Source organism: Pleurodeles waltl, chromosome 11 (genome assembly GCF_031143425.1).
Source record: "Pleurodeles waltl isolate 20211129_DDA chromosome 11, aPleWal1.hap1.20221129, whole genome shotgun sequence".
In the NCBI taxonomy this organism is placed as follows: domain Eukaryota; kingdom Metazoa; phylum Chordata; class Amphibia; order Caudata; family Salamandridae; genus Pleurodeles; species Pleurodeles waltl.
The window spans coordinates 992,381,681-992,400,559 of NC_090450.1; the positions used below are offsets into that span (position 1 = coordinate 992,381,681).

The 18,879-nt window shown below is 46.2% G+C and overlaps 1 protein-coding gene across 1 annotated transcript in view; it reads right to left on the reverse strand.

The window, feature by feature from the left end:
• Positions 1–18,879, reverse strand: part of BLOC1S2 (biogenesis of lysosomal organelles complex 1 subunit 2) — a 51,565-nt gene that overhangs the window by 17,453 nt on the left and 15,233 nt on the right. Inside the window, exons 2-3 of the mRNA XM_069215343.1 lie at positions 9,783–9,899; positions 9,130–9,249 (exon numbers count right to left, since the gene is read on the reverse strand). Of these exons, the coding sequence (XP_069071444.1) occupies positions 9,130–9,249; positions 9,783–9,899 (237 nt within the window). The remainder of the gene's footprint in view (positions 1–9,129; positions 9,250–9,782; positions 9,900–18,879) is intronic.

Below are 18,879 nucleotides of genomic sequence, written 5' to 3' on the forward strand. Positions count from 1 at the left end.
CCTTGAAAAAATTTGCCAGGCTGCGACATGGAAAACCACGCACTCCTTTACGCAGCACTATTGTTTGGAGTCATCACAAAGAACAGACTCTCTAGTAGGACAAGCTGTGCTACGCCATCTCTTTCATTAAGGTGAGACCTTTCCTTAGTTATAGTCATATGGTTTAAGATGCAGATAACCATGTTTCTATTGTGCTTCCTGGTGAAATATCTCAAGTGTATGTATCTGTATTCCTTCGTAACTCACGCTCAGAAATATATGAGTTTTCTATAAATGTTATTATTATTATGATTATTATTAACTATAATTGAGATAGAGGGTCTTCATGCTCGCACCCTCCACCCACGCTGGATACAATGTTTATCAACCATACTGCTGTCTATTCAGATTCAAGCATGTGAATTTATGAAAGATCCAATACTGGATACGAAAACAAGTTACTTACCTGTAACTACAGTTATCCAGTATTGGTATCTTTCATAAATTCACATGCGACCCACACTCCTCCCCTTTGATGCTCACATTCCTCTCAGGTTTTTAATTTTTCACTCTCGTGCTGGAAAATCTGAGGAAGGGAGCTTCTCTGGAGAAGGTTCTAGAGGGTGATGGTGCCTGATTGGACAGCAGGCAGGTTTGGGTCCTTTCACAAAAGGACATGGATAGGCTATATGAGCAAGCTCTGACTCCATTATAGCCTATGGCAAAAAATTATTATTTATTGCTATTTTATGTACCGTGGGACTCCCACTTCGACGACGGGGATGATTCAAGCATGTGAATTTATTAAAGATACCAATACTGGATAATTATAGTTACAGGTAAGTAACTTGTTTTCTTCTGCCTGCAGGCCTGGTGTTGTGTCTTGAGGATGCTTGAGATTCCGTTCTGGTTCCTCACTGGTTGAAGGAAAGTTAGGAGTTGGAAAAAGAGAGAGCAAAACGACCATGCAAGTGTGGAGGAGCAACGTAGAGTGATTTGGGACCAAAGAGAGAGAACGTTCCCAGCAAAATGTGATGATTATATGCTATACTAAACTTAAGATACTTGACCATACAAGATGTATTAAAGATTTGTGAACACCAAAACAACAATGTATTTCTCACTAACAATACAGCACATCTTGAATGGTCAAGTATCTTAAGTTTTACATTATATGTTAAATAAGTTATATTTTGCTTAAGGAAGGGAGGTGTGTGGTGTCTTGAGGGTGCTTGAGATTCCTTTCTAGAATAGAATCTGAAGAGGAGTGTTAGGTCAGTTGCTGTGTGTAGGAAGTTGGCTCTGTATATATTATTTCAAAGTAAGAAATAGTGTGCACAGAGTCCAAGGGTTCCCCTTAGAGGTAAGATAGTGGCAAAAGTAGATAATATGAATGCTCTATTTTGTGGTAGTGTGGTCGAGCAGTAGGCTTATCAGAGGGTAGTGTTAAGCATTTGTTGTACACACACAGGCAATAAATGAGGAACACACACTCAAAGACTTACTCCAGGCCAATAGGTTTTTATACTGAAAAATATATTTTCTTAGTTTATTTTAAGAACCAGATGTTCAAGATTTACAGTAAACACTTTCAATGTAAGTTACTTCACTTAGATACTTTAGGAACTTTGAATGGAAACAATATCATGTACAGTCTTTGTAAAAATGGCAATAAGCTATTTTCAAAGTGGACACTGCAAAAATCAACAGTTCCTGGGGGAGGTAAGTAAAGGTTAGGTTAGGAGGTAAGTAAAACACTTACAAGTCCCAGTCCTGGGGCATAGGCAGCCCACCGTTGGGGGGTTCAAGGCAACGCCAAAGTTACCACCCCAGCAGCTCAGGGCCGGTCAGGTGCAGAGGTCAAAGAGGTGCCCAAAACACATAGGCACCTATGGAGAACAGGGGTGCTCCGGTTCCAGTCTGCTAGCAGGTAATTACCCATGTCCTCGGGGGGCAGACCAGGGGGGTCTTGTAGAGCACTGGGGGGGGGGTGACACAAGTAGGCACACAAAACACCCTCAGCGGCACAGGGGCGGCCGGGTGCAGTGTGCAAAGCAGGCGTCGGGTTTCAGGTAGGAAACAATGGAGGGACCCGGGGGTCACTCTAACGGTGCAGGCAGGCACAGGGGGGCTTCTCGGGACAGCCACCACCTGGGCTAGGCAGATGGTCACCTGGGGGTCACTCCTGCGTCAAAGTTTGGTTCCTTCAGGTCCTGGGGCCTGCGGGTGCAGTGTTGGTTCCAGGCGCCGGGTCCCTTGTTACAGGCAGTCGCAGTCAGGGGGAGCCTCTGGATTGATTCTCTCTGTAGGCGTCACTGTGGGGGGTCGTCTCTGGTTACTCACGGGCTCGCCGTCGCCGGGGAATCCTCCCTGAGGTGTTGGTTTTCTGCAGGTCAAGCCAGGGGCCTCAGGTGCAGAGTGTAGACTCTCACGCTCCCGACGGGAAACGTGAAGTCTTTGGAAGTTGCTTCTTTGTTGCAAAGAAGTAGCTGGTTTTTAACAGGGCCGCTGTTCACGGGAGTTTCTTGGTCCTGTAGTCCAGGGCAGTCCTCTGAGGCTTCAGAGGTCGCTGGTCCCTGCTGGATGCGTCGCTGGAGCAGGTTTTGGAAGTTGGAGACAGGCCGGTAGGGCTGGAGCCAAATCAGTTGTCGTCTTCCTCCTTCTCTGCAGGCTTGTAGGTCAGCAGTCCTTCTTCTTTCTTCAGGTTGCAGGAATCTGATTTCCTGGGATCCGGGGAGCCCCAAAATACAGAATTTAGGGGTGTGTTGAGGTCTGGGAGGGCAGTAGCCAATGGCTACTGTCCTTGAGGGTGGCTACATCCTCTTTGTGCCTCCTCCCTGTGAGGAGGGGGTCACATCCCTAATACTATTGGGGGAATCCTCCAAACTCAAGATGGAGGATTTCTCAAGGCAGGGGTCACCTCCGCTCAGGACACCTTAGGGGCTGTCTTGACTGGTGGGTGACTCCTCCTTGTTTTTCTCGTTATCTCCTCCAGCCTTGCCACCAAAAGTGGGGGCAGCGGCCGGAGGGGCGGACATCTCCACTAGCTGGGATACCCTGGGGTGCTGTAACAAGTTACAGGTGTTACAGTTCCTGCAGGGGGAGGTGAGAAGCACCTCCACCGAGTACAGGCTTTGTTCCTGGCCACAGAGTGACAAAGGCACTCTCCCCATGTGGCCAGCAACATGTCTGGTGTGTTGAAGGCTGACAGCCTACACTAGAAGTCGGGTAGATATTCAAGGGGGCATCTCTAAGATGCCCTCTGGGTGTATGTTAGAATAAATTGCACACTGGCATCAGTGTGCATTTATTGTGCTGAGAAGTTTGATACCAAACTTCCCAGTTTTCAGTGTAGCTATTATGGAACTGTGCGGTTTGTGTTTGACAAACTCCCAGACCATATACTCTCATGGCTACCCTGCACTTACAATGTCTAAGGTTTTGCTTAGACACTGTAGGGGCATAGTACTCATGCACTTATGCCCTCACCTGTGGTGTAGTGCACCCTGCCTTAGGGCTGTAAGGCCTGCTAGAGGGGTGACTTACCTATGCCACAAGCAGTGTGAGGTTGGCATGGCACCCTGAGGGGAGTGCCGTGTCGGCTTAGTCATTTTCTCCCCACCAGCACACACAAGCTGTGAGGCAGTCTGCATGTGCTGAGTGAGGGGTCCCTAGGGTGGCATAAGACATGCTGCAGCCCTTAGAGACCTCCCCTGGCATAAGGGTCATTGGTACCAGGAGTACCAGTTACAAGGGACTTACCTGAGTGCCAGGATTGTGCCAATTGTGGAGACAAAGGTACAGTTTAGAGAAAGGACACTGGTGCTGGGGCCTGGTTAGCAGGGTCCCAGCACACTTTCAAATCATAACTTAGCATCAGCAAAGGCAAAAAGTTAGGTGGTAACCATGCCAAGGAGGCATTTCCTTACACTGTTGGTCTCCCTCCTGGGTGGGTTTCGCTTACTTGTTCTGCACATTAAAGCTTCCAGGTTTCTACATCTGCCATTGTCCTGAAGTTTTTCCACCTACCCAGACATTAGATCACCCTGAGAATGTACGATTGGCATGAGGCCCAACCCAAATCCTGTGACCCTCTGTGCTGTATCCAGATGGGTTCCACTGAGGATGGTCTAAAAAATGCAGTGACCTCACTCAAAGATTGTAGACAGTCTCTTGGGAATTCCTATTTCCTTACTCAGCTAACCCGTCATTCACATCCTTTGTGAAAGCCTTCTAATTAAACTAGTGACGAGGCCCTCTAGATTTGTTAGCAGAGTTTATACTATTTTTCTATGGCACTCAATGTGATTGGTTCTGGCGTCCTGCCAAGTTTCAATGTGATAGATGAACACTGGCCATGGAGTCAGAAGATTACATTTATCTGGAGGTCTATAGAACAGCTCGACTGCAGCAGCAAAGAGGAGTCTGACTAAAAAAAGAGTCAAAATAAACACAGCGAATCTGGAGACAGCCAATGTAGGAACTTGGCTATTTATGTAGCTTCCCAATGTAAGGGTACACCATGCAAACAGTCCAGACGACCCTTATTTGGTTTACAGGGCTTACTTTAATAATCCCAAGTGCTCCATTTGTGGTAGTGTGATCAAGCAGCTTAGACTTATGAGGGGGGAGTGTTGAGCATTTATTGAACACAGAGTCAATAAATGAGATATACACTCAATAAGGAACCCAAGACCAATTTAGAAAAATAACCCAGAATTTTATATATGTTTTGACACCAGAATCAACAATAACGGATAAGTACTTTAAGCGTTATTAACTTTTAGCAAGAAAAACAATACAAATTGTGAACTGTCAAAGTTGTGAAAATTGAGGCATGATCCTTGAACACGGTAATGTTATTGTATGGGAGAAAACATTCACTGCATAGGTACACTTACAGACGACTTACTGGACTGTTCTTCTGAACTTAAGGTAAGAAGGGGGCAAGGTCCAAGGAAGAACCAAGAGTTTGTGTATACCTGCCCTGGTGCATCCAGGTGCAGAGGTGTTTTCAGCTATGGCAGCCTCGAGCCAATGGTGAGTGGGGAATGGAGTGAGGGTCTCAGGTCCGTTGAGACAGCATTAGTTTCAATGGACAGGGGCTGTGGGGCTCGGGTGCATAGGTGTTTTGGTTCGACGGGTAGGCGAGTTTGAGGCTCATGGTTTCTTGCTGAACCTGGAGAAGAGCGGAAAAAAAAAACACAGCAAGATGACTTCTGGTGTTGAGCTGGCCTCTCTCAAAAGTCCCTCGACATGCAGGTGAGTTTTGGCGGGGGTGGTGTTCGGACTGATCACAAACAAGCCTTGGTGATTGCAACAGGCTCCGTTACCGTGGGTTTTGATGCTGGGAACCTCTGGGGTACATCAGCATCTCAAAGACTAGATGGATCGACGAGACAAACCTGCTGGACACTCGGTGACCTCCTCCTGGTTTGCTGCTGCAATGGTGGCCCCAATGGTCTGCAAATCGGTGGACCGGCTGTGCTGTTGGTGCTCACAGGTTGCAGGTAAGTGGCTCCTCCGCTCCAAGGGAGACGCTGGCTGTTTGGCGAAGTGCTGGCAGCCTTCCGGGGTTCTTGGGGGGTGCACAGCTGCATGACGAGTCGGATCTTTGCAATTGTCGGGACAGGAGCAGGCAGGCAGGGTTTAGCGCTAAGACCACCGCTAGTCCAGAGTCTTGCATCTTCACCTCTTTTTGTCCATCTTCTTCTTGGAAGTCAGGTGAAACTGAGTTCCTGGTGTCAGGGGACACCTAAATACTGAATTTGGGGGCACGAAGGGGCGTGTAGGTTAGTGGCCTATGGGCTACTTACTCTTGGGGTGACTAAGTCCCCTAGATGACCACTTCCTGTGGACAGTGGGAATGTTCTTGACCCAGAGTTCCTACTTTAGCCAAAATCAAGATGGGAAAACCCTTTTTTTCGTGAAGCACATCGGGTAGCCCACCTTAGGGGTGTGACTAGCCTGGAGGTGCAACAAGCCTACTGCATAGCTAGTTTCCTGCCTCTCCTAGTGCCAAATAGGTCTCAGGGCAGGGGGTGGCATTCTCCAGGTCTGGAGGAACCTGGGGTCGCATATCAAAGGCAGTAGGGGCTTTGAAGCCCCTGGCCTTGGTAGGCAGAATTACTGGCCATCCTGCTGAAGGAGGTACTATTACCTGCTCTGGAATATGCATCATTATGGGTGCATGTCATAATAAATCCAATACTGGCATCACTGATACCAAACACCATATGTTTCAGTGAAGCCATCATGTAGCTTGGGAACTCGTAATGACTAGTGCCCAGTATATATATACTTAAGATGGCTTCTCTGTTCCATCTAGTAATTGAACTAGACAGCATAGGGACATATCTGCTAATGCAGATGTGCCCTCATGTAATATAATGCACCCTGCCTTAGAGCTATAAGGCCTGCTATAGGGGTAACTTACTCATATGCTATAGGGGTAACTTACTTATACTACTTGCAGTGACTTGGGCATGGCACACAGTGAGTCTGCCATTTTGTGTTTTCCCACCTGCTTTGTACCATGGCACACAGCCTGCAATGGCAGTCTGCATGCAAATTGAAAGGGGGTCCCTTAGCGTGGCATAATACATGCTGTAGCCTATAGGGACCCTGTTTAGTATCCATGCCCTAGGCGTACCATCTACTAGGGACTTACAGGGGTGCTAAAGTGTGTGCCAATCGTACACAATTAGAGCATTTTACCTTGGTTTAGGGAAGGAGCACTGACTCTGGGGCCTGGTTAGCAAGGTCCCAGTGCACATCAGTGGGGGGTGACCATGTCAAAAGGGGCACTTTACCATAGCCAGGATCTCATGGTGCTTTCCCTTTACACCATAACATAGTCTTTAGGCCACATTACTTGGAATATAGCGCCTTATTGCTCAGTGTTGTAAATATATCTGGAGTCTGACTCAGCCCTTGTAGATCTTCAGCTTAGTACATTTGCTATATGTAAATAAATAATCTGTTATCTTAAAGGACATTGCTCTTCTTGATACAGAGTTCACTGTGTGTGACTGCTCTGTCATATGTACCGGAGCTCCAATCCTACTTTCAGTAAACATCTGCTGCTCAACCTCGCTACCATTGGAGAATCAGGAGTAAAACAGGAGTTAATAGGCTTAAGGCCCAAAGACCTCATTAATAAAACAACAATATCCATCACTGAAACTGCCCAGAAATCACAGTCTATCCCAGGACCAAGAGAAACATCACTCTTGTAGCAGACAGCGACCAAACGAAACCCTTCGCTTCATAAGGCCCAGCATCAGCACCAGGACACTAGTGTCCGCAAGGCTGGCAGCGGGTATTTATGCAGCTGTTGGCGACTGCTACTACTGAACCTGAGCTGAACTTGTCAGACTTTCATACAGGAAAGGAATGGCATCAAATGGATAACAATTACATAAAATATTATTTTCAGGTTACGGTAAAATGTCTTGTAATGGACCAATATGCCAAAACAGTAACTCTGAGATGCCAGAGGCAGTTGTTGAAGCAAAATAAAGACCAGTGGGTAAGCGCCACTGTGACAAGTGACATGATACTGCAGATTATGATGTGAAATCGAGAATATCGAGAAGAGTTGCAGAATTTGGCCACAGAATGGAGACACCACAGAATCCTCGACTGGTCCTGCAGAAGTGCGACCCTGATAGAGTGAGTAGTGAAGGGAACGCTGTGTGTGTGTCAGTGCATTTGTGGAAAGTCTCACAGATGTTGTGTCACAGAAGGCACACTGGAGCCCTCTACTCACTGCTGCCTGTGAACAGCTGTAACTGAATTGCCAGGTTTGAAACCTACTGAAGGCTCGTTGGCAGTAGAGTAATCAGCCAAGTAATTCCCAAGACTGGACCCTGTAGATGTAACAGCAGACACTATGGGCAGCCACAGTAGCAGCTGTTCCTCAAGCATCAATCGCTCCCCTCAAGGCTCTTCTACATTTCAAGGCCACCGTTATACAAGCCATGATCCCAGCTCTCCAGTACTGAAAGATCTACACTGTCTAACCAACAAAGTAAGGATACAATTCAAACTTTGTTGCCTCTCGTACTAAGGCATTACCCCAATAAACCTTCCTATCCGGTCAACCTGGGATCATGGACAGACAAAGAGGTCTCTGGAGCAGGAACTGTTCATATCCAGAAGGTATGAGAAATAAAAAATGTCCCTGGTTCAGGCTGGTCCAGTTGCAGATTCTACACAGGGCTTACTACTCCAGGGTAGTGCTATGTAAGATGGGCAGGGTGCAGACCCCGCAGTGCTTGAAAGGCTGTGGGCAGGAGGGAACCTTTTACTATATTCTGTGGGCATGCCCCGTGATAGAGGCTTATGCAGAGAATCGCCGGAGCAATGGCTCGGACACTTGGGAAGGAGGTCCCATTGGATCCCAAGATGTTCCTACTCAATATAGAGGGATAAGATTACCTGCCCAAATACCAGGGCATTTGGTTGGCCATAGCGGCAGTGGTGGGTAAGCGTAATATAGCACCAACCTGGGGAGCTGAATCTCTGCCCAGTGTACAGGCATGGCACACCGATCTGGATTGGTGCCGGGGTGCGGTGATCTACCAGAGTAGGGGTTGCCCGAAAAAGTGGGAGAAAATCGGGGGAGGCCTACAGGAATGGGGAATGACTCGCTAGGTGGAATTCCACGGGCGGGTGGAGGGTCAGCGTACCAGCTGTATTTGATTGTCATATTTGGACGATTTTCGAATATTACACCTTGAATGATTGCCACAGATTGTATTGCGACATGTTATACTGTGCAATGGCAGTTTTGCTGTTCAATAAAAAGATTTTTTTTTATTTATTTTTTAAGTGTCAAAAGCACAAAACTTAACTTTCATCAGAGGTGTGAAAACTATTTGCTTTCTATATGAAAAAAACAAAAAACCTTTCCATCACTGCTTTAACCCTGTTATGTCTTATCCATCCTTCATGATACTGCACATCTCAAAATGTATCGACTGTTTACTATCTGTAATCAATTCTCTGCAGTAGAGCAATAAAAAAACTAAATAACTATTAAATGGGAACAACTCACGCTGCACAAAAACACTGCCCTCCACCCCGTGCCAGACACTACAAACACACAGCACTGCCTCCATCTCCAACACTGTCACGCGTACTCACAGTTATGATTCAGATCCTTCAAATTTCGGCTAATGTTTATCGCTATGTCTTTCATCTCCATGTATTTCAGGCAGGTCAGCTTATTCATTTTTTCTAAGAGTTTGTAATCTTCACTGGTGGCTGGAAGAAAAAATAAAAACATCTCTCAATGTTACAGTTAGTGACAATGATGAGATTTTGGCGGACTGTTGCTTGATATATCCCATACTGCAGCTCAGACCGTGGGGGGCTGGCAGGGGACAGACACCAGAGTGTTCAGACATCCACGGAAAGTACATCCTGGCATCACCTAACGTGAAGGCTTCTATTTTAGTTAAGGGGAATCTCTCTGTTCAATTGTCTGTATTTTTCTAATGTTGGTATATTTACTAATGAAGCTCAAAGATCTTAAAAACATTTTCCAGTAGTCAAGGTCAGCATATCAAGGTCAGACTACTCTTGGCTGGTGATGAAAGTGGCTTTTTACTGGGAACAGATATAAGGAGTGAAACAAAATCAAAACTGAAGAGCATGGAGAGCTTGCACGGTTGACTCAAGGCAGGGAAGCAAGCAGAGAGAATGGGCCAAGCAGTCTCTTGAAGGTGACAGGGAGCCTCCTGTAGAGGGTCAGGCCAAGGGCGTGTGGCACACAGGATATGACGTCTTGGACTCACCGGTCAGTTCACCACTCAGGTACGTAGACATCTTGGTGAACATGTCCTTGCACAGCTCGTTGATGTCCGCCTCTGCCGGCTCTTTCGCCTCCTCCGCTGTCTCGATCACAGCATCATCTAAGTGAGTAACAAGAGGAGTGGTCAGCAGGAACAGTTGGGTTAGCGAACTTTCATTGTCCAAGCCAACTTAATGCAGGACAGTGTCTTGGGGCAAAAATGATCTTGCCTCCAGCACCAAACTCAGAATCCGTGTCATTTAATCGAAACAGACACCAAAGGTGGAATTACAGCCAAGAGAAGGGTCAGGCAACAACACTATTTCAGGAACACAACTGCCCGATTCCTGATAGAGCTCTTCCTGAGCAGTATGCATCACCTAGTGTTTTCCACTGAATAAATGTGTCATCTAAGCCATGCTGTTAAATACAGCACAAACAAAACACAACTTACATCACTTCCTGATTCAAGGCAAGGGTGGAACACAGCACAAAGTGTCAGGTCCCAGAGGTGGGATGAGATGCATGGGTGGGGTGGGTATAGCAATTTTTCTACAAGGGCCCTTTTGCGAACACTGTGGTCCATTTTAAGTATTGCACCCTCTAATACTTTCTGTCCGTGCTGACATGGGTCTGCTGTCCATGTCAAAGAAGGGCAGAGTGTTAGGGGCAGCTACCAATGCTAAAGAGGGTTGGTGCCCCTAGTAGAGATGGAGGGCTGCCTCAGGTAAAGAATGGCAGCTACCATCGCTACAGGCGGGGGTGGCTTTCACTGCGGTAAAGGCGATTCATAAGTATATTAGTTAGTAATAATTTGTTTTTATACTGCACCTCTGCAATGTCTAAGTGTTGGAAATAGCAAATGTTTTCAATACCTAGTTTATGGAACTCACTTTAATGGCCTAGGAAGGAAAGCAAGGGGAGTCTTAATGGGATTCAGACCCATGACCTCCCACACACTACAATGTGACAGTGGTGAACCTTCAGCTAACTGAAATAGGTGGCCAGCCTACTGGAATAGGTGAACCTGTTATTGTGCATTACCCACATTAGTAACCATTTTTCTGTCTATGCTTTTGTGCCCATCTTTCGGATGTGAAAGAGCGCGTTTAACCCTCTCAGGAGGATGCTGATCCCCTGGTATGGCTGTAGCACCCTCTTGTACACACCAGCTTTCTCCAGTACACGGTGAGCACTCTCTTGCATACCTCAGTACTCAAGCAAGTATTACACTGTGCACAGAGAACTATGCCCTGTTTGCTGCTACCCGCTGTATGCAGGGAGCTGCCCCTGCAGAAGTAGTCGCCTAGTGCGCAGAAAGCTACCCCAGCCCCACACCTGATCCATCAGTCCCGAAAAAACAAAACAAATGATGGGTGGAATGCTTGAACTAATCTCAATGTTTGGTAAGTACTCGTCCGCATTCCAGCCATCTTCCTTTGGCTCACTCTGCCACTACAGGATCAACAAAAGGCAGATCAGCCTTGGTACTGCTACAAGAGGATGGTTCCAGCCCAACCTGCTAGGCCACGTCACCTATAAACAGGACCACACAAAACTCCATACAGGTGTCACCTTATTGAGGCTCCTCCGTGAGGAGCAGTTTGAGATTTGTTGCACACCGAGGTATGGGAGGCGCATCTAAACATGCATACTGCATTTGGGATATCCTAATGAGAAAAACCTTTCCCAGTTTGCTTAGTTGCACTATCTTCAGTACTTGAGAGCCCTTTGATTTTGGAATTCTTTCTTGTTAGGAAGCCCATCTTTGGGAGGTGAGCTCCAAATCTCCCAAGTGTAAAATCTAGCGGCTACTGACCGGTCTGTAGTTATTCACCGGAACCATGCAGCCGTGCACCAGGAGCACCAGTGGTACGCCACAGACAAGCCCGCTTGCACCCATCTGCACCAAGTTCAGGCAGTGTAAGAGAGATCCTTGCAGTCTGACTCCTGTTAACCGCCTAAGTTACACTGGTCAGGAACTGTTTACCATCTGTGCTAACATCAATCCCCTCATTGAGAGCCGTCAGATGGTGGGGCTGTGGCAGGGATGGGGGGGGGGGAGCTGTACCTCAGGTAATTGGGTCTCATTTTCCAGCTCCTGAGCTGGAGGTCACTCCCTACAATCAATGGAAAGTTCACCATCAGACTAGGAAATAACATTACCCTCAGCCTTTAAGATCCTCTGTTGCGACCGAACAGGAAAGGGGGGTGGTGGTCATTTACAGAGCTGCACTCGTTTTGTGCCTGGTGACTAAGCTAGGTAGCAAATTAGCATAGACTAGAGGACTCAAACCTCTTCCAAAACAAGAATTACTTCTGATCGACCAAAAACAGACCAGAGATATGAATGACTTTGACAGCTGTTACAACAGTGATCTCAACCGAGACAATCCCAATACTGACCACACCTTGCAGGATTACTAGTAGCGACCGCACAGATGTATGTCACAGGATTGAGTGATGCCAAAATAACATATCAAGAATGTTGACTAATGTATTATCATGAAAGTATGTACACATGTAAGCATAAATTTACTATTCTAAACTCCAAATCTTAAAGATATATCTTTAAGATAAATAGATGTGGAGGAAGGAATGTATATAAACCTATAGTTGCCCATATGATGTTCTTCAATTCTATATTCTGAATAGAGTATCTTGGCTGGACGATATTGAAAATTCATATTGTGGTATAACACCAACCATCCCAACGCATATGATAGAGTTACTAACAGCAATGTCAGGAAATTCTTTATCGCAATGAAATGCCTCCACATGACCAATCAGATAACAGCCACAGCGGTAAGTGCCCGCTGGCACAAAGGAAATACTAAACTCTATAAATCCCCCCAACTATGTATGAGGTATCATTCAAAGAGCAGCTTACATATGTTTTGGATTTTTGTTTTGTTAACAAACACCATATCGGTTCTCAAAATACATGTTTTTTTTTTTTTTTTATCAAATATGCACTTTCTATTTTAGGTTAAACACAAAGAAAAACGTTTATTTTTTAGGAAAAAATAATATTTTTTTGCCTAAAAAAAAAAAAAAAATCAGATCTAATGCATGGTCTCTAAGCATCAGCTTGTGATTTCCTTAGTACAAATGCACCCCAAAGACAGATTCTGCCAAGTTTTACCACCACATGCCAGGGATGTCCCTAACATTCTCAAAGATACCTCCATCATGCCCCAGACGACCACAACTATGTTAGGATCACAATTGTGCCATTTCAGCCCACCATAGTGATAACAAACGCTACCTTGTGCCAGCCGTGGACATAATGATTCCAAAGGTGCCCACCAGTATGTGATTTATGGCCACAATTAAGCCAAGAATACTCATAGTATAGCAGGGATAGCAGTCTTTATGCGAGAATTAATTCAAGGATACCCAGCATACGTCAACATATACCATTATTATGCCAGCGTTATGTCGGACATAGACACAATTGTACCAGAAACAAATTCCTTATATTGGAGGCATCGGACACTTTTGGTGTTCTCTGACACCAGGAATGTCTTCAGGAAGAGACTATGGGCCTGATTACAACTTTGGAGGAGGGTGTTAATCCGTCGCAAATGTGACGGATATACCACCCGCCGTATTATATCCTATGGAACTCGTAATATGGTGGGTAGGATATCCGTCCCATTTGGGATGGATTAACACTCTCCTCCAAAGTTGTAATCAGGCCCTATATATTTTAGGTAGGGACAAAATGCCAGAAACCTAAATGCAAACATCTACGTACGTATGCGCACAAAAACATTTAAACAAATACACATACATATGCGCTCACACTGCTCCTACTGTCTGAAACAAACAAAACCATTACCTGTCTCCATTCTCAATCCAGCCGCTGCTCTCCTTGGCTACAGGGTTGGTAACGTGTGGTAGTCACACACATCCACTCTGTCGTTTCCAATCCCACCCTCTAGCAAATCCACTCCGGCTACCACTGGCCCAGTTTTCAGTAACACTGACTGATAAAGTGAGGCTTGCCAACTGACCATCCTCCGTATGACTTTGAAAACAGAGTTGAGGTTGTGTTCCAGGTACGGCGGTGTTGTGCGGTGTGTGTTTCCCTGCCACTGCTTTGGCTAGAGGTTGCTCCAACTATATGGCGATGTGTAGCTTTGACTTTTTCGATATGGCCAGACGGGTAATGATGCACCGTGCTGGGCTGCACTTCAGGGAGCTACTTCCAGGGTACTGGTTAGCTACCAAGCTTTATACTGGTGACCCCCACACAAGTAAATCAAAAATCCCTCCCTTTCTAACACAAGTAAATACTAATCAATGCACGGTATTCTGGACATCTGAGAGAGTATTTCAACTATCTCTGCTGCAATCAAAAACATGCTGGAAGAGCCACAAACGAAAAGGAGACCTGTCCCATATGGTATATGCCTGTAAACGTCTCTCCCATTTATGGTCTGGGATCCAGACACCTGGAAAAAATGTATCAGTGTCACATACATCTGGCCCTTTCCAGTGTTGCTAGGAGTTTTAGATATGGATCTCATACAGCTGCTACCAATTTCAGACCTACTACTGGTTGATGTATTCTGAACAGGGAGTGTAAAGGCAATTTTGTGCAACCAGAAGAGAGACTATCATCTTGGCGTCCACGTGAGTCACCCACTGTGACGCAGGCGAGACCCTATGGAAAAACTAGATCTCTCTGTAGAAAGGGAGACCCCTATAGAAAAACTAGATCTCTTTCTAGAAAATGTAAACAACCATGAACAAAGGAATTACCTCCTCAACATAGAAGCTTTATGGCACAAAGTATAATCTCACCACCTTTAATAATAATAGCTCCACCCATCGCCATGACAATTAGTTGTTGCCATCTCCATCACAAAAGACCTCCACACAGAATAACTTTCTTTTCATATCTTCTCTATACTTTATATATATTGAACCCACCAATACCTTAATAACATCCAGGTATCTGCAAGTATTATCACATTTTATTACATAAGGTCTGATGAAATAATGTAAGATGTTCAGGCAACTGGTATTAAGTAGTTGCTACATGTAGGCCACTTTTAGGTGTAGTATTTTGTATTTTCTCTGCTCTCTTTGTCTCCAATATAAGAGTTGAGTCTTGATTATGTGAACTTTGTCTACTGCGGCTGCTGAAGATTCCAAATGGGAGGCTGCAAAGGCTTCCATACAAGGCGGGGAGTCCTGAACGGGGTCACAGCCCACTGGCTTTCTGTTTCTCCCAGGTGCTATTTTTTATCTAAAAAGCATTTTATTATATGCATCCTTTATCTTTCAGAACAGGCAGAACCTTATGTTTCAGCCGCTAGCAATTATTCTGGAGTGAATTCCAGCCCATGGTTCTTTTGCTCACCTTGCTACTAGAAATAGATGGACAGCACATACAGAACACAGACTACCCAACTCTCTTAGTGCAGCGACCAAGCACATGTAAATCATCCTTGCTGTTACTGTATTAGGCAGGTAGGTGTCCACAAGTATTCAGGAAGTAGTTCACCAGGGCTCGAAAAATTTATACTCAACCACTTGCATTGGGAAATCTTATTCGATCAGGTCGAGCTACTTTTATGAATTACTCGCCTCTTCTGGCGAGTTTACACTGAACAGGTGTTCTGTTCAGTTAAAAAGTGGAGGGGCAATAAAAGATGCCTTTAAATCTTGTTCTTATGTCACATTTGCTCTGTGTTCACAGACAGATGTCAAAAGTCAGTTTTTCTTACAATTAATTTTCCTTCTGACTGCAGAGTTCCAGGACTTTGTAAGGTGAACTGTGTGACCTGCCGCTTAGAATGTAAAATAAAAGGATTTAGGGTGTCAGGTTGTTCCTAACACACAACATTTAAATGACTAAGTCAACTGTGCAAACATTTAAAACTATGTTTCAGTAGTTGTGAAAGCCCTTTTTTATATTTCTGTGTGATGCAAAAATATTTTAATAGGATGAAAACAAATCAGAATACGTGTTGATGTGCAAAGGATATGTTTTCTAAAACCCAATTTTCACAGATTGTTAATACACTATGTAGTTTTATCAGGAAGGCTGCAAGTTGGTGGGGAGGTTTTTGGACATTTCTTGGAAAGTTACTGGGTGTAGATGACAATATGTTACCACATCATGGTTTAGTGGTTGATTTATAAAAATTGAATGTTTAAACAAACTGAGAAACACTCCTTCCCTGATGGCAATGTTGTTAATAAACTAAAAGAAGTCCTATGTTATGTGGGCTAGATTCTTGTGATGCATGCAGCAAACTTTAGTCTACTTAATCACACAAGAGTTTTTTTGTACTGCAGAAATACTGAGCTCACATATTTGAAGGTGCAATCATATGTGAGAATGAAGAAAAAGGTGACTCTGTAAACTATTTGCCTAGGATCATACAATTTGAGACCTGTTTACGGGTCAAGTACATTACAGTTAGGTCTAGTAAATTATTTGAGTTACTCGACCTGCAGGTCTAGAAACATTTTTATGATTTTTCGACACCTGTTCACAGCGTACAGGAAGCTGTCTCCAGTACACAGGGACTTGTCATCCTGTACACGACAGCTGTATTCTTTGCACATGGAGCTCTCTGTCAGCACACAGGCATGCACCCCTTAGTAGGCAGTGCACTGCCCTAGTAGACAGAGCTCTGTATAATACACAGAACACTGTCCCCTAGCATGCAGAGAACCATCCACAAGGAGCCTCTGCAACAGACAGATGTCCCCATGGCACACATGGAGCTTGTTCACCACTGCACAGGGAGCTGTCTGAATGTCTAGCAGTACAAAGGCCTTCATTCCAAACCCCCCACCCCAGTTGGCAGCTGGCCCACAACTTCAACTGGGTCACTGGGTGCTATCCCGCAAGCCCCAGTGGTACAGAGGAAGCTGCCTGCATCACACCCACTTCAAGTGGTACACAGGGCACCGCTCCCTCCTCAAGTGGTACACAGGGAGCTGCCCTGCACCCCCCCAACTGGTACACAGAGAGCTGCACTGCACCCCCTCAAGTGGTACAGATAGCTGCCCCGCACCCCCTCATGTTGTACACAGAGAGCTGCCCGCACAACGCCCCCTAGTGGTACAAAGAAATCTGCCCCCGCAAGTGGTACACAGGAAGCTGCCCCCACCCTCCAGTGGTAAACAGGGAGCTGCCCCGCACCCCCAGTGGTTGATGGGGAGCTGCCCCACACCCCCGTGGTACACAGGAAGTTGCCCCGCAGTCCTCTCCCCCATCTCCCACCTTTCTCAGTGATACACAGGGAGCTACCTTTCACACACAATTCTCCCCGAAGTAGTAAACAGGGAGCTGCCCCCACCCCCCAAGTGGTAGACAGGAAGCTGCCCCATTCCCCCCCCCCCAGTGGTACCCGCACCCCCTCCCAGTGGTACACAGGGAGCTGCCCCGCACCTCCCACCCCAGTGGTACACAGGGAGCTGGCCTGCACCCTCCCCAGGGGTACACAGGGAGCTGGCCCGTACCTTCCAGTGGTATACAGGGAGCTGCCCTGCACCATTCAGTAGTATAAAAAGGAGCTGCCCTGCACCCCCCCACCCCCAGTGGTACACAAGGGGGACCAGCACCCCCACCCCAATTCCCAAATTACACAGGGAACTGTTGCAGGCTAGTCAACCTGCTCAGTACAGAGGGAGCTGTCATCAGTACCATGGAGATGGCTCCAGGGCTAGCTTTAACAGAGGTACGCCTGGTGCAACAATATTTTGTGGCACCCTCTCCCTCCTTTGACTTCCTCTTCTGATTCCCTCACTACCACCGTGCACGAGTGTCCCTCATTTCTCCCTAGCCCTGTCTCACACACATTTAATTTGTTTCCAAACGCCGGTAAAGTCTGGCTTTACTAATCAACTCAGCTATCCACATAAAGTACAGATCTGTTCAGCAGGCATATTAACTCTCTGCGCTACTGTAGGAAGCTGGCCTGGTATGTGGTGGGTACCTAAGGTACTTACACCTTATACCAGGTCTAGGTATCCCCTCTCAGTGAAGTGTAGGCAGTGTCTAGAAGCCAAGCTCTCTAGAGGTAGCTGTGGATGAGCAGCAACGGCTTCTCTAGGACACATGCAAAGCTCATGCAATACCACTCCAGTCACACAGTACTTTCACACAAGAAAGAAAAGACTTGGTTGTATACAAATAAAGGTACTTTATTTTTGGAACACAGTATCAGAAAATACTAGAGGCAACCCTCCAATAGGAGGTAAGTAAATACACTATACAGATACACTAATAAACAGTAAGACGCATAAAAAGGTTAGAAAACAGTGTAAAATAGCAATAAACAATAGTGACCCTAGTGGGAGCCCAAACCATATACTAAAACAAATGGAATACGAACACAGGACCCCCACCTAGATAAGCGGAATGTGTAGAGGGGAGCTGGGAGTACTAGAAAACCACAGAGATAAGTAACACAGTACCCCGCCCAGCGACCAGGAAAGCAGGAGTAAATCAGTGGAAATTCCCTAAACCACCCAAAAGGCCAAAAGTGAAGATAAGAAGACACCCAGAAAAGGCTGCAAGAAAGCAGCTGTGGATTCCTGGAGAGGAAGACCTGTGGAGAGAAGGGACCAAGTCCAAAAGTCATAGTGGAGTCCAGGAGGAGTAGGAGCTACTACCCACCCAGCTGTACTTGCAAGCGTTGGTCGACGGTGATGAAGAGGAGGTCAGCCCTGGAGCCGAAGAAGAGTTCCTGAGGGTTGCAGGAGCTGTCCCACACTGGAAGGAAGATTGCAGATGGGTATCTGTGGCAGAATTCCACCAACAAGCCTTGGCAAAGGCAAATATCATGGCTGGTGAAAAAGTGGTGCTGCCGGGGACCACCAAGGCCCAGGAGGACTCAACCCAGGAGTGGGGAGTCACAGGGGACCCTCAGCGACACAGAGGGCCCACAGAAGCAGGGCAGCACCCACAGGAGTCCCACAGGACGGGGACATAGAAGTTGCAGAAGGAGCCCACGCAGCACTACAGAAAAGGATCCCACGCTGCAGGAGAACCACGCAGAGGGCTGTGCGTCGCAGGAAGAAGTGCTGGCGGCTGGCGCTGCTCGTAGCCTGAAGTACCTTGGAGGAGA